The sequence below is a fragment of the Rhodnius prolixus genome, unplaced genomic scaffold (assembly GCF_049639745.1).
Source record: "Rhodnius prolixus isolate KJV_2025 unplaced genomic scaffold, Rpr scaffold_8, whole genome shotgun sequence".
In the NCBI taxonomy this organism is placed as follows: Eukaryota; Metazoa; Arthropoda; class Insecta; order Hemiptera; family Reduviidae; genus Rhodnius; species Rhodnius prolixus.
The window spans coordinates 35617318-35631833 of NW_027411593.1; the positions used below are offsets into that span (position 1 = coordinate 35617318).

Here is a 14516-nt window from a genome sequence, read left to right on the forward strand (position 1 = left end):
TCTATATTTGCTCTGAGTCTTGGTTTGTCAAGCATAAACTGGATTTATAGCTGCAAGACAAACTGAAAATAACTGCTTGCGGGAATTGTTCGCAAAAGCGTGTACTGGTATTTAATCTTACTTATTGTTCTAACTAATTACCTTATTTTATCACAATACTGGTTGTTAAGGACTTCAGAATTGTGTAGAGGATCTCACATTAATTATTCCAAGCTATGACATTACATGGTAGTTGATCGGAAACCCTACGCCACTACGACCCAGTGGGCAGGAACCCATGTTGGGCCATGTAAGCCAATTCGCCTACTTCTCATTGCCTTCTATCCCGATAAGTCCAGAAACTAAAAAGAGTTTCATATTAGTTCTATGAGCAAAACCAGTCAGTCTTTTTCTTCTCAAATTTTGATCAAATCCTAGAGCGTAGGCAATCTTAAGATATTTTCACGTATTTATATTCTTCCTGTTCTCTCTAAGATATTCAATTAAATCAGTTATCAATAAAGAATAAAGAAATTCAGGTTTTAAATTTAAAAAAATAAGAGTATTAAATATCAGGTACAAAACTGTTTTATTAATAAATTTTGAAAAACTCTTTAGTTATTTTTTTTAGTATATCACAATTTTTCAATTATAAATCCACAAAAAAAATACCGTATTCCATGCGATAGTTTCAAAATTCACTTTTAGATAGTCTATGTCTAGAAATTATTGCATTTAAACACATAATGAACATTTTGTACTTTCTACTAATTTATTAACTTTTTTTCTTTAATTACTATCTTCAGTAAGGCCAAACAATGTTTTCAATCCATGGAATATAATTTGACACCTTGGTATATACCCCAGGTGAATTCGCTAGTCCACATTCTTTACCAAAAGAAGTCACTCCAACCTGAACTTTGAGGCAATTACCTGGTACTTCGATTACTAAAGGTCCTCCAGAATCTCCCTGAAAAGAATACTTTTTAAGTTAATACGTTCATTTAATTTTGAAGATTCTTTTCCCAGTTTCCTGGAGAAAGATATCTGTAAGAACAATACGGACACACTTGAAATGTAAATGTTTATGAGATTAAATCAGTAGCGAGGAAGGATAGTCGCTAAGTGATAACCATCTGTCAGTACCTTTAGCAACCCCTCGTTCATTACCTTCAATTATTTTCGAAAGGTCTAATTACTATCCATGAATGGCCGGCAATTAGTCACCCTTTAACAGAATATATCTACTTGAATCTTGGCAATCGTATTTAAACGTTACACGGAGAAACACAATACATAAGCTTGAGGAGTGATGTGTTTTTCTGTCTTGAACAATTTTACTCGACATTTGATGGATTTCGGGAGGATTGCTAAATTTATATCCTAACCAAGCTGAATAAAAATAAGAAAAATAGCATTTGTGAGAGAATGGATTAGCTGAGTGGTTAGCGAATACAACGCGGAGATCATGGGTTCGAATCCAGCTGCTGGCCCTTAGATTTTCTCTTCCTAGGAGCTCCACACAGCTCACTGTCCGGTAATGGACAGAATTGTCTGTAATAAGAGAACAACACTAAAATTAAAAAAAGCTCAGGGCGCCAATAACCTCAGATGATGAAGCACCTTCAATTTAAAAAAAAAAAAAAATTAAATTTGAGTTTAGAAGAGAAATCAGAATTTCCTAAGTTCAGAGGAGAATTCACTTACATTACAAAAAATTTAACAAGTAATTTACTCAAAATTTCACATTTTAAATGGAGATTCATTTGTTGCCCTGCTTCGAGTTAATGTAGGTATATTTAGTGAAATCCTTCAAAACTTCAAGACGTATATTACTTGTTTCATTTGCTGTAACTGCTTCTTTATTATATCACGCTCGCCTTCTTTTAGCTAGACAACATCCAGCACTCTTTTTTATTGTTACGTTTAATCTGGTACATAATCATCGTGATCTCTATTTTGCCAGAAATGTTAATGGACAGCTTTTGTGTTAATCATATCAACTTGCCTTTATTTTACTTTATTCTTTATTACACTTTTATTTTTAATGAAAGAACATGCAGCTTTAATGAATAAATGAAGATTTATAAAAAAAAAAAAAACTTACTGAACAAGCATCTTTTCCACCTTCTCGTTCACCAGCGCAAATCATACTCTGCACGTTAATGCCATTAGGAATTTTGCTGCCAACATCCTGAGAATATAATCGTCTGCATTCAGTTCCATTAACTAAGGTGACCTCCGCTTCCTGAAGTTTAACGCTTACATCGCCAGCTTAAAAAAAAAAGGAAAGAAAAGTTGTTTAAATAGCCTTATTTAAATTCTATGATGCTTCTAAGAAAACTTTTAGACTCTCTAATAGGGTCAAAGGTCATAGAATCTTCTATTACTTATTTATTTTGTTTAAGAATATTATATAATTTAAAAGCAAATTAAATTAGTTATTTAATCAAGGGAGGAATGAAAACTTGGAAAGCTGTAACTGGAGATGATTTATAACTTTATACTTCATAAAATTGCTTTATTAACTGCTTAAGCGAAGCCATGGTTGAATAAAACTAATAACGTCCACACAACAAGCTTAAACTTTGTATGGATTCAATTTTCTGAACATTTTTTTTTTTAGCGTTTAACTGTAAATAAGTTTTTATTAAATACTGTGAAAATTTTCTCCCGGATTTATATAAGGAAAAATCCACTTTTCTTAAGAATTAAAAAATTTGTTGGTCATTCAAATTTCCACAAGAGATAATAAAATCAGAACTTCTACTCATCTAGCTAACTAGATAAACTCTAATAACTCAAAAGTTATTTATCTCTTTTAAAATTATTTAAACCTTCTACAGCGTTGCAGATAGCTTATCCCCTTTTGGCTTTATTATATTTTAAATAAGCACATAAAATAGCACGTTCTAAAAACAAAGGGAATGCTGAATTTTGAAATAAGAAATCCCTGCTCTTTCGTAAGTACTTTATAAATTATTATCACAATAACCATCCATGTAAAAAAAACTAATTCAATTTAAGTTTTTTAAGAGTAAATCCTTGCTGCCTAGAATATTTAATAAAAATAAAATATTGGATAAATTAGTAATCGACTTTGATTGAATGTCAGTTGCGAATTGTTTAGCATACTGAAAAGATAAAGTTGTACATCACATTTAGCAATATCCTACTTGGGAACATTTAGAAACATGAATGTTGTCAATTCTTACCAAAATCTAATCTACCCCAGCCGGTAACAGTTGCTTTGGCTACACTGATTTCTTCTTTAGTATGTAAACAAATTGGCGCTACCCACTCATTTAATAAAACATTAGAATCCAGTTTGAATAGAGCTATATCATTATAAACGGCCGGCTCTTTGTAATCTGGATGTAGAATTCTTTCTATAATCCTTTTCTCTTGTGGACGGGCATCATCGTTGCTGGTGGATATATCTAAATCGCCAACTCTTGCCCATCTTGCTGGGCCTCTGTAATAATAGTAAAAACGGCTTTCCTAAAAGTTGTTCATAAAGTAAATTGAATTCAAGTAACACAGAACTTACAGAAAATATGACTTAGCACAATGCGCAGCACTGAGTACCCATCTTTCGGTTAATAAACTTCCACCACATTCCCAACTTTTCCTCTCCACACTGCCATAGCCAATCTGTACCTAATCAACAATAGCATCAGTACAAAATGAATTTAACTTTCAACTCTTGCTCTTTAAAAAAAATGGCAAATTTCGGAATAATCAGCAAAGCTTGTTACTCTCAAATTAAAATTCTACAAAAAGAAGATATTGAAGGATTATTTTATTTATTTATTTTTTATTTTTAAAGAGAAATAGCAACATCGTGAATTTTTTATTTTGAAATTTCTCCGGTATTTCATTTTGAGAACGTAAAAGATCACTTCAGCTGATTTCTTTATGTTTGTCCCAAGAGATTAGAAATTCAAGCCTGCAGGAGTTACTAGGTTACTGCCAAACAAAATTGGTTGAGAGATATCTAATTTTCACTTTATTGGAGTTTATAGCGTTCATAATTAATAAATTTAATTGTACACAAAAAATTCAAATTCACTTCAGCTCTTTTTTAACTTTAGTTTACTGCTAATTTCGGTGTCAAAAGAAGTATTGCTTCTCTCAGCATGTCACCGCACAACTAACGGTGCACAAACCTAAAACTTAGCCGAGGCAGGCGCCACGGTAGCCGAGCGGTTAGAGGCGAGACCTGTAAAGCTAACATGTATTTTGTGGTACTGGGTTCGATTCCCGGCCTTAGGGCCTTGGATTTTATTTAATGGTTAATAAAAGAAGTTTACAGTAAAGTATGTTTGCTAGTCGCCTCCGTCCACAACACCAAATTGTTAGTTAGACGTAAAGCCCGCCTGAAAAAAATATGCAATTACTTTAATTTTTTTAGCCGAGGCAAGATGTTGGTAATTAGCCTATAAATAATTATTAATCTTTCAAAACCTCTCTCTCATTTGAAAAAGAAGTTTTCATCTGCTTTTCTGAATATTAATATAAGCAATATTGATTTCTAAGACAGCAGAAAGTAGCAATTGTCTAATCAAATAATGTAATTTTGATTAACATTTATGTTATTTCATTGGATGAAATTCCGTTGATATTTTTGGACGTAGTTTAATAAGAAATTATGACTAGCGCAAGGAGGGGATGATAAAGATAGGATAACAAATGGTTAGATAATAATAGAGAAATCAGCAACTAGAACGTAATAAGCTTAAAGCACTACTTTGTTAAAATCAATGCTAAGTTGGAAAATCATTTCACCGTACCAAAAACACTTACCATTGCTCTGTGCTTTCTAGGTTTAGATGGTATACCCCCAGCAACTTCAGGTTTAAAAAGTTCTCTTCTACGTCTGATGATTTGTTTGCAATTTTGCATACTATACTGGCGACAAACTGAACAAACAAGGTGTTCATAATTCTTCTCAGTTAAGTTTCAATCAGTTATGTTGTTCCACAAATATCCAACATTTTTATTTTCGCATGAATCTACTTTTTTATCTTTTTAATTAAAAAAAAAAAATCTACCAATATCTGTAGTTGTACAAAACATAACTTTTTTTTCTACAAAGACAATTAAGCTGCGTTTATTATAATGTAGTCTTGAAAGTTCATGAAGAAATGGGACATGTTTCTATTAAACAAAAATAATTATAATTTTTTAGATGGAGATCCCAGGCACTCAATACAAATAAGCACATAGTTATGGCGCTACATCATCCGAGGTTTGGCAGCGCAAAATACATCTTTAGCTAAGATGTGTTGTGGAGGTGGATTCACGATTTTCGGTCGGCCTTCAATTTTATTTCATGTGATAATTGTTTTTTTTAAAAAAAGAAAAGAAAAAACAATGCTGTAAGTAAAATAGACTATTGAAAATTGTACACAATATAAAATATTTAATAAGTAATTGAACGAACAATTTCTGTAAATCTTTTTCCATTATTCTAATTTTTTAAATTTCTCTTACTGCAGGTGAGAGGATGTACTGCGATTATATCTAAATTCCAATATCGAGTTTAATGTTCTCTTGAGTCTATAAGAACGGGTTTTTAGAAAATGGCAGTCTTGAAAGAGTAAAAAATTTTGCACAGTGTATTTATGTTTGTGTTCTACATGGAACCTAGTTCTGAGCGAACAAAATTTCTCAGTCGAAAGTACCATTTTAGGGAGCGGATTTTTCTCATTTCTGAAATTTGTGTAAACAGCTCTGACGAATTTTTGTAAACTTAGTTCCACGTACGCGTACGAGAAAATCTATAACTTTTATAAAAACAAAACATTTGCCCAAAATAATTAACTTAGAACAAGCCCAGAAGAGCTATGATATTTAACAAAGGGATTCCAGCAACTAACTAGAAAAGAAATTAGCAACTAAATTGTTTAGTATAGTGAAAGCCACTTACATAAAAGCAAAATTTATGGATTAGAATTGCGTGAATGAGCAATGCTAGAAAGACACAGGAAATATTCTATACCAGAAATAATTTTTTAACCGTCATTTTAAAAGATTTTAAAAAGGCATCCAATCCAACACTGAAGTTTCAGAATGATTTTTCAATTTTAGATTTACTTTACCATGTATTTATGCTCCTTTGGTGCTGATGGTTTTCCTCCAACAACTGTTATACCAAATTGCTTATCTTCTTCTGGCTGCTCCTTTAACCGTTCCAGAGTTGAGCTCAAATCATCACGACGTGTTCTATTTAGTTGTGTAATTGTTTGATTTGAAACCGTTACGTATATAGGACCAGTGTATGATGTACACTTTGTGATTATGTTATTTCTGCACACTGTAATGTGTAATTAGCTTTAACAATATTCTTTCCCACTTTTTATTTTATATTACGTTAATTTTACAAAAATTAAAGAATCACTTGATAGCCATTCTTTTGCCACAATTTCTCCTTCGGAAGCTAGAACTGAATTTTGGAGTCTGATTATAATTTGGTCAAATAGTAGAAACTAGAAACTCTTGAAAATAAAAGAAGAAAGAATAATTATAGAAAGCTTGATCGCATTAATCGAAAATACCTTCACCAAAAGTTTAAGTGTTCTTTGTAAAATGAAGCTGATGGCATCATTCATTCCATAACAATTGTTTCACTCTCATTACCATGTATTTGTGCATTCTTGGAAGTGCAGCTTTCCCACCGTAAACAGCGAAGATAGGAACTTCAGTTTGCACGTCCACAGTTATATTTAGGTAACATATATTTTTCACCATGATTCTGCAAACTATAATAATCCGATTTTGTTTTTAATATTTGGAAACATAGTGAACATAGTCCATTTTACAGAAGTATACTTTAAAAACGACAAAAACCTAAACAAATGTTAATACAAATTTTTTTCCCCCTACAAATCGCAGTTTATTTATTAATTTTTACAGGAATTACATCAAACAGTAAACTTCAGTGTAGAAAACGTAAAGTTAAGAAAAAACGTATTTAGCCATTAGACATACAGTAAATAGGTGGAAAACTCTAAATCAAGAATAGATCACGTAAATGTAAAATTGAAAGATAAAAACGTAAAAAGAAAAACCCACAAAATAAATAAAAAAATTTAAGATTCATGTTTTTATTTTATATAAAGGTTTAAGTTTTGCGTTAGAAAACGATTAAAACTTAAATTTTGAAAGTAGGTCGTTGGATTTGTGGTACGGTGATAAAGAATTAGCTGAGTTAATATATGTTTTACTAGGAAACAATTAGCTATCTTTGTCTCAGCAGGTCAAGGAAATTTGCAACAAGAATCAAAGAATTATTATCATTGAATTTTTATTTATAAGTATTGAACAGACGATTCATTTTGCGCCTTTATTTTATAAATTTAATTTGTTATGTTTTAATTTTTTAATATTAAATACTTCGATTGCAAATGTTGTTATTTGTTCGTAGGGAGAAAGCAAATTATCCTCTTACAACTGGTTCAAATTTTAGTCATTGCATGCGGACTCGAACCGACCAATCACATTTAAAACACGAAGAAAAATTATCACCAATTTCAGACATAATTTGTTTATTATTTTTTGCCAAGCTTTCGGTCCAGGATTATTGACCACCCCCATTTGGTTAATAATATATTTCCAAAACGGGAGAAAATTTAATAATCTGTACAAGATTTTTTTTTTTTTTAATTATTAGCCAAAAATGGTATACGTACTATATAATATGGATCCAACAACTGGCAGAAATAAGGTTTATAATATGGACTACAATATAAAATTTTTACATAAATTAATGCAAAAGCCTGTTACCCAAGAGGAAAATCATTTTATAGTACAATAATCGTTATTTTTTAGCGCTAATGAAGAGAAATAAAATACATCGAAATTTCGGCGAAATTCATTCCATTATGGCTTAACTTAATTATGGTTTTAATAAATTTTCTAGTTACTGTTTAGTTTCAATTAAATGCCATTGAACGTTGGCTATGCAACGTCCATTTGTAGCCACAGTTTGCTCATTTTGATTATTTTTAAAATGTATTTTAAATTAGCGTGGTAATAAATAGTTTCAACAATTGGTTTTGATTTAATATGGTACTATTTTTTTTCCAGTTCTCTTTCGAGAAACGCCATATTAAGGTGAATTCATACAAACAAGAAATAAGTTGAAGTATCTACTTCTAATGTTGTTTTCAACGTAAAAACATGATTAATTCTAAATTGTAATTTTAAAACTCTTACCTTCTTCAGCGCGACCTTTCGAAACAATCACCGGACCTGCATTATTATTATCAATATTTGGCAGAGGTGGTGGGCAGCAAACAATTGGATCAATGCCTTGAAAGCTGCAAATAGAAGGTCTATTCCTCTTAAAATCTCCAATTTGTGGACAGTTTGGTATGAATTCGCACTTCCATGCTTTCTGACCCACGCCTTTGCAAGTATCTCCTAAATGCAGAAACATATAATATTATTGAGAATTATTAGTTCAGATAACAGCCGTAATATCTTGACGAATTATTTGTTTGGATTTGTTTTCTTAATACTTTTTTAAATTAAAGATATCTTAAATTAGTAACACATCAAAAAGTCTGAAGTTGTCTAATACGTTCATGAGTATTTACAGCCTCTTCCAAATAGATAAATTTTGTTCAAGCTCAAGGTTTCCCAATAGCTCTAGTCCTTATTTCAAAATTTGTTCTTACCAGAAATCAATATCACATTTTTTGTACTCAATTTGTAGCAAAAAATTGTACTTTTGTTTTTTTTTTTTGAAAAGTTTAAAAAAATTAATAGTTAATGTTCAATCTAATAACCTAAAGGTGCAAGAAGTAAGGATAGGTGTGTTTTCAGTGTTACAAACACTACATACACTAACTTAATCTTCATTCACCGGGGTTCCAATCTCGACTCAGGCCCTCCAGTCTTAATTAAGTGGCACTCGATTATTTACATAGAAGTTGCCACTTCATTCATGCATTCACCATCCAACAAACATTCTACCGTGATATTAGAACATACATAGTTACATAATGCTATCATTCTTCTCAACATACACTCACCAAAATTTACTGCAGGAGTAAATATTTCTCGCAATTCTCTTAATAGTAAGCAGTTTAACCTTTTCTCTCCAAACTCCAATGTAAATTTTCAGTGAGTTTCCATATTCAAATTAAATTCCAAGAAAACACTTGTAATGGATATTTCCTTTTGATTGCGAATGGATATGGAATAGCATCAACAACAGAAGAATTTTTTTTTATTTATTTATTTGCAACTGTACAAAATATACATCTAGCAAATGTGTATTTACAGATAAACATTTGATTGTGTCACAGAGCGGGCTCAGTGCCACAACCAGGATGACGGGATGAGAGAAACCAGCCAGCGCTGGAACTCTCTAGGAACTTGTTGGGGTTTAGGAGGCAATGAGGTCACGTGGCCAACGCCGCTTTAGACGACGTGGAGGATTGTCAGGATGGGACGAACAGAAGAATTAAAGTTTTTAGAACAGTTACAAGAAAGACCAGATGTTTCCTCCACATAACTGTACTAAGTAGAAGAGATCTTTCTTTTAAGACGCTTAGAAGATTTGAGGCTAGGTGAATGGGTCTTTTTGAGTTTTTAAAGTTATTCGAACATCAGAATAACTGAACGCTGAGCTTCTAGGAAAAGTAGAAAATTGAAAAAAGAAAAGTAAAAAGTAGAGTTTAAAAAAGTATGAAACAGAAAAATAGAGTGGTTGGAAACGTCCAATAATAATTTTGTTCAATTAACATGTAGACGTCAAAATTTAAAGAAAGCATCACAAAATGTAGAAAATCAATGAGAATCAATGAACGACAAAATAGTAATTTTATCTATAGAACGTTGATGTGATTATACCTAAATTAACACTAAACAAAATAACCGAACACAAACGATATGTTATACTCTCAATAATATTGGCGGTAGATTGCAGGTTATCTAGTAACAGACTAATACCTCTCAAACTGGCTTTCACACTTCACTCAGTTCGTTGTACCGAGATAAATTCATCCAACCAATTTAAAAGCACTTTTCTGGGGAAAATTTCCATAATTGGCCAATACAATAGCATGAAAATTTCTGCTAGCTGACTGAGAAATGAAAACTGATCTCAGAAGGTCCATTTGCGGGTCTAAATATAATTTTTATTTCGTTTTCATTTAAAATTGGAAGTAAAAATCATGGTTCATTTGATCGCAGGTGTGTTAAGAGTATTGGCTTGCAAGAAATCATAATGGTTCCTCTTTTTCTTTCCTAATTATTTTTTTTAAATTGATATTTTTACTGCAAAGAAGGAGCGAAGGAAACGGTATACCTTAATCTAGTTCAAGCAAGCTCTGTACAATAGATTCTAGAGTTGAATACTCGTAAGGAGCATTTTGTAAGAGGTTTAGGAATTGGGAGTCAAAGGCTATCTAAAAGAGAGCCCCTTTAAATGATCTGTGATAAGAGGATTAAGATTTACATCAGCTTAAATCATCATCAAATCTGGGTAAAAAACTTTTTTTCAAAAATGACAAAATATGGGAATGAATGTTGGAGAGAGATGCGAAACTTTTGAGTTAATCTTTCACAGCACATTCAAAAAACAAAAAGTAAAAAATTTGAATTTATTATAAATACAATATTTAAATTATCTGACTAAAAAGTTCAAAACTTACTGCCATCAACTGTTAAACCGAGTCACAGGTGTCCTCTATTTCAATTTTAATTACTTTATACTCAGCTTTAATGGAAATCACATGTTTTTGTACCGACTAATGATTTCACACTAGTTGATTTCAATGTGATTTGGACACAAATAAATTTAATCCGAATTGTATGGTAATTCTGTACTTTTTGTACATAGGTATAATTGTATGCCTACTTTTAAATACAAGTTTAAATGCTGAACATTTTAACAACAAATGTTCTATAATTTAATGAAGTTTTTAGCTTTTGTAAATTCTTAGTGGGGCTTTTACTTCATAACAATAAAAAGACAGAAATAAAATTGAATGGTGGTTATATGATCCAGTTGCGATGACCAGTTCTATTTTTCATAGAGGGACGATATGGTGTACAGACGATATAAAATACATGATAAGAAAACTTATTGCAGTTTACATTAAATGAAATCTAAAAGTTAAAATATCTAGATAAAGTTATGAAATGTTGCTTCACATTCGACTACCAAGGTTTAGTGATAAACGCTGATGGATATATGTATCTCTACAAAAGGCAAAGTTGGGGGTTCTGAATTCAGACCTCTAGCTGGAGTAAGATGGTAAGTTTAGCACCAAAAAATTCTGGTTAAATATCCTTCCACTCTTGGTGAAGATTGCAGAGATTCATTCCATTGAAATATGCGAGCTTACCAGAAAGAAGCAAAAATAAATATTATTATAATAAAATTTAAATGCTACCCCTGCTTCAAAAGAGCTGGAAATCGTATTTTTCTCTAAAAAAAAAAATATCAAAAAACAATTTAGATCTGCATGCGTGCTCATGAGCCTTTCAAGTTTTAAGTTAATATTATTGCCAGTTGTGGGATTTTGTTCATAAGAGTTGTCCAACAAAAGTTAACAAACAAAACTTGAAATGGTTTGAGCTTACTGCGATTTTCCCATTTTGAACTTGAGCGTTCGAATACATAACTAAGCACTCTCATCATTTTCTGAAAACCACATTTTCTAATGGAGTGAGAACTCAATACAGAAAATAACTTTTCAAAGCTCGTAGAGAGAGCGTAGTAGCTATTAGCTTACCAAATCTGCGCTAAATTCAATTTTATCTTTTTCTCTCACAAACAACTCATATGCAAAGAGCTTAAAGAAAAAATTAGAGCAGAGAAAAACTTGTACAAAATATTTTTAAAAATTTAAATATTTATTTAATTAAAAATACCTTGTCTTAGGCCAAGAGTTGATTGACCATTTATAAAAGAGATGGTAAAGATCAACACAAAAAATACTTGTAGCAACATCATTAAATGCGCTGAACACTTGCTAAGAACTGGTCTTTAGTAAAAGGTTAACATCTCTCCAATCCACTTCACAACCGCCTGCCTAACTAACCAGTCATAATGTAAACTACAGCGATCTGCCACTCTAACAAGCACCTACACACAAGGAAGGGGTTATGCATTAATTACGCGGCGGACTCTCCAATTTTTACTCAAACAAATTTGTTTGGGAATACCAATGTTGCGAAGAATTATATAACATTCTAATGAATGACTTCTTGAAAATAATAATAATAATAATCTTTATTTCAAATATTATTTTTTCTTCTTGAGGAGCATTTATTAGTTTTATTTCTCATTTCTTTGTGTAGGGTTACATATACAATACTTCACGATCTAAAAATAATAATTATAACGTACAAATATAATCTAAAAACATAAATTTTTCGGAGCAAATATTTTAATCCTCTTAACGTGTTTTAGATCTGGGCAGCTCAGACAGTCAATTACTATGACAAGTGACAGAAACTTAACATAAATGGAAGTCGAAATTCTCTACACAGAACTGATACTATCTGATGACAACTGAAAATCTGAAACCGGTCAATATGTTCCATCAATATACTATTACAGAAAATACTTTCTTTGTTTTCCAGCATTCAGTGACAGATTCAACATGGATTTTTTTAAGTTAACTTTTAGCTAGTTACTTTTTCTTAAAGTATGAATTCTATGAATGAATTCGGTCCATGAACAGACAAGACAGAAGACACACCAAACCTGAAATGTAATAGTATTACTTTCTAAACTAGCCCTGAAGATGACCTAGTTCCTAGGTCGAAAGCTCGGCAAAATAAATTTTACTAGACTGAAATGGCAGTTATTTTTTTCAATCCCATTGAAACTATGAATCAGTCACCAAAAAGAATGAACAACAATTACTTAATACTACAGACGGTTGACATGATATGCATGTTTAGCGGACGAGCTTGAAGTTAAAACTCAAAAAAATATTTTTCTGGAGAAACCTTTTAAAAATAAAAATATGAAAAGTACTTAGGTGAGTAAATTACAGGTATTAAAGAAAGTAATTATTGGTTAGATTGTCTGATTAACATTTTAATACAACGTGAATGGGCAGACTTTTCGTTTTTGAGATATCTACATTAATACGAGGGTCGTTTGAAAAGTCCGTGCAAAGTCAGAGAGATAGCACCACTGGCGCGTATCGAGGTTATGTTTAGTTAGTAGCATCTCTTGGAAGAACACACACCAAGTTTCAGCCAGATCGGTCTATTTCTTTGTGTTTAGCATTCGTTTGAATCGAGGAAGTCGAGTGATTTTCAAAAAATGGACGAAAAAGAATTTCGTGTGTTGATTAAACACTACTTTATGAAAGGCAAAACGCCTCAGGAGACTAAAGAGAAGCTTGATAAACATTATGGTGACTCTGCACCTTCGATTAGAACAGTTTATAAGTGGTTTCAAAATTTTCGGAGTGGCCATATGGGCACAAGTGACGCTGAACGTTCTGGACGCCCTGTTGAGGTTACTACTCCAGAAATCATTGATAAAATCCATGATATGGTGATGGATGACAGAAAAGTGAAGGTGCGTGAGATTGCTAGTGCTGTGGGCATCTCGAATGAACGGGTACATAATATTTTGCATCAACATTTGGACATGACAAAGCTATCCGCAAGATGGGTGCCGCGATTGCACACGCTTGACCAAAAACGAAATCGTGTGAAGTGTTGCAAGGACGGTTTGCAGCTGTTCCAGAAGAATCCGCAGGACTTTAAGCGTCGTTTCGTCACTGTGGATGAAACATGGATACATCACTACACTCCTGAGACCAAAGAACAATCTAAACAATTGGTTACCAAGGGGGAATCTGCGCCAAAAAAGGCGAAGACCGTTCCTTCGGCCGGAAAGATTATGGCGACTGTCTTTTGGGATTCGCAAGGAATAATCCTCATCGACTATCTGGAAAAGGGTAAAACTATTACAGGTGCATATTATTCATCGTTATTGGACCGTTTGAAAACCGAGCTGCAAGAAAAACGCCCACGATTGGCCCACAAAAAGTCCTTTTCCATCACGACAACGCACCAGCTGACACCTCAGCAGTTGTGGTCGCAAAATTAATGGAAATAGGGTTCCAACTCGTTTCACATCCCCCCTATTCTCCAGACTTGGCTCCCTCGGACTACTATTTGTTCCCCAATATGAAGAAATGGCTGGCGGGAAAAAGATTTTATTCAAACGAGGAGGTGATTGCAGAAACGAATGGCTATTTTTCAGACTTGGACAAATCCTATTATTCGGAAGGGATCAACAAACTAGAGCAGCGTTGGACGAAGTGTATAAGCCTAAAAGGAGACTATGTTGAAAAATAAAAAAGGTTCACCCCAAAAAATTAAATAGTTTTTATTTTTGCACGCACTTTTCAAACGACCCCCGTACACACACATCCTAAACGATAGGCAAAAGAAATTTGAAAAACCTTTTTTGCTCAGGGAATCTCAAAACGTGAACAAAAACAAAATGATAATCTAGTAGTAAGAAGGTAAATAAATGTTGTATT

At 32.5% G+C, this 14516-nt stretch overlaps 1 protein-coding gene across 4 annotated transcripts; it reads right to left on the reverse strand.

Moving 5' to 3' along the window:
- Nucleotides 1-549: 549 nt before the first annotated feature.
- Nucleotides 550-12061, reverse strand: LOC141451344 (venom protease-like). Of its 4 annotated transcripts, none has more exons than XM_074122644.1 (7): nucleotides 11872-12060; nucleotides 8200-8406; nucleotides 4786-4901; nucleotides 3530-3639; nucleotides 3195-3454; nucleotides 2087-2253; nucleotides 550-949 (listed from the first exon to the last, which is right to left on the reverse strand). In XM_074122644.1, the coding sequence occupies exons 1-7, from the start codon at nucleotides 11951-11953 to the stop codon at nucleotides 782-784; spliced, it is 1110 nt and encodes a 369-aa protein (XP_073978745.1). In that variant the 5' UTR covers nucleotides 11954-12060; the 3' UTR covers nucleotides 550-781. The 4 variants fall into 4 exon arrangements, with proteins under 4 accessions (XP_073978745.1, XP_073978744.1, XP_073978743.1 ...); XM_074122643.1 differs by lacking the exon at nucleotides 4786-4901 and adding an exon at nucleotides 6622-6743; XM_074122642.1 differs by lacking the exon at nucleotides 4786-4901 and adding an exon at nucleotides 6084-6298 and having other exon boundaries at nucleotides 11872-12059.
- Nucleotides 12062-14516: the final 2455 nt, after the last annotated feature.

Coding starts and splice junctions, on each gene's coding strand:
- LOC141451344 (XM_074122642.1), bottom strand. CDS start 11,953: ATGATGTTGCTACAAGTATTTTTTGTGTTGATCTTTACCATCTCTTTT. Junction 6,299..8,199: donor GAAAGGTCGCGCTGAAGAAG/GTAAGAGTTTTA, acceptor TACACATTACAG/TGTGCAGAAATAACATAATC. Junction 2,254..3,194: donor CTGGGGTAGATTAGATTTTG/GTAAGAATTGAC, acceptor TTTTTTTTTAAG/CTGGCGATGTAAGCGTTAAA.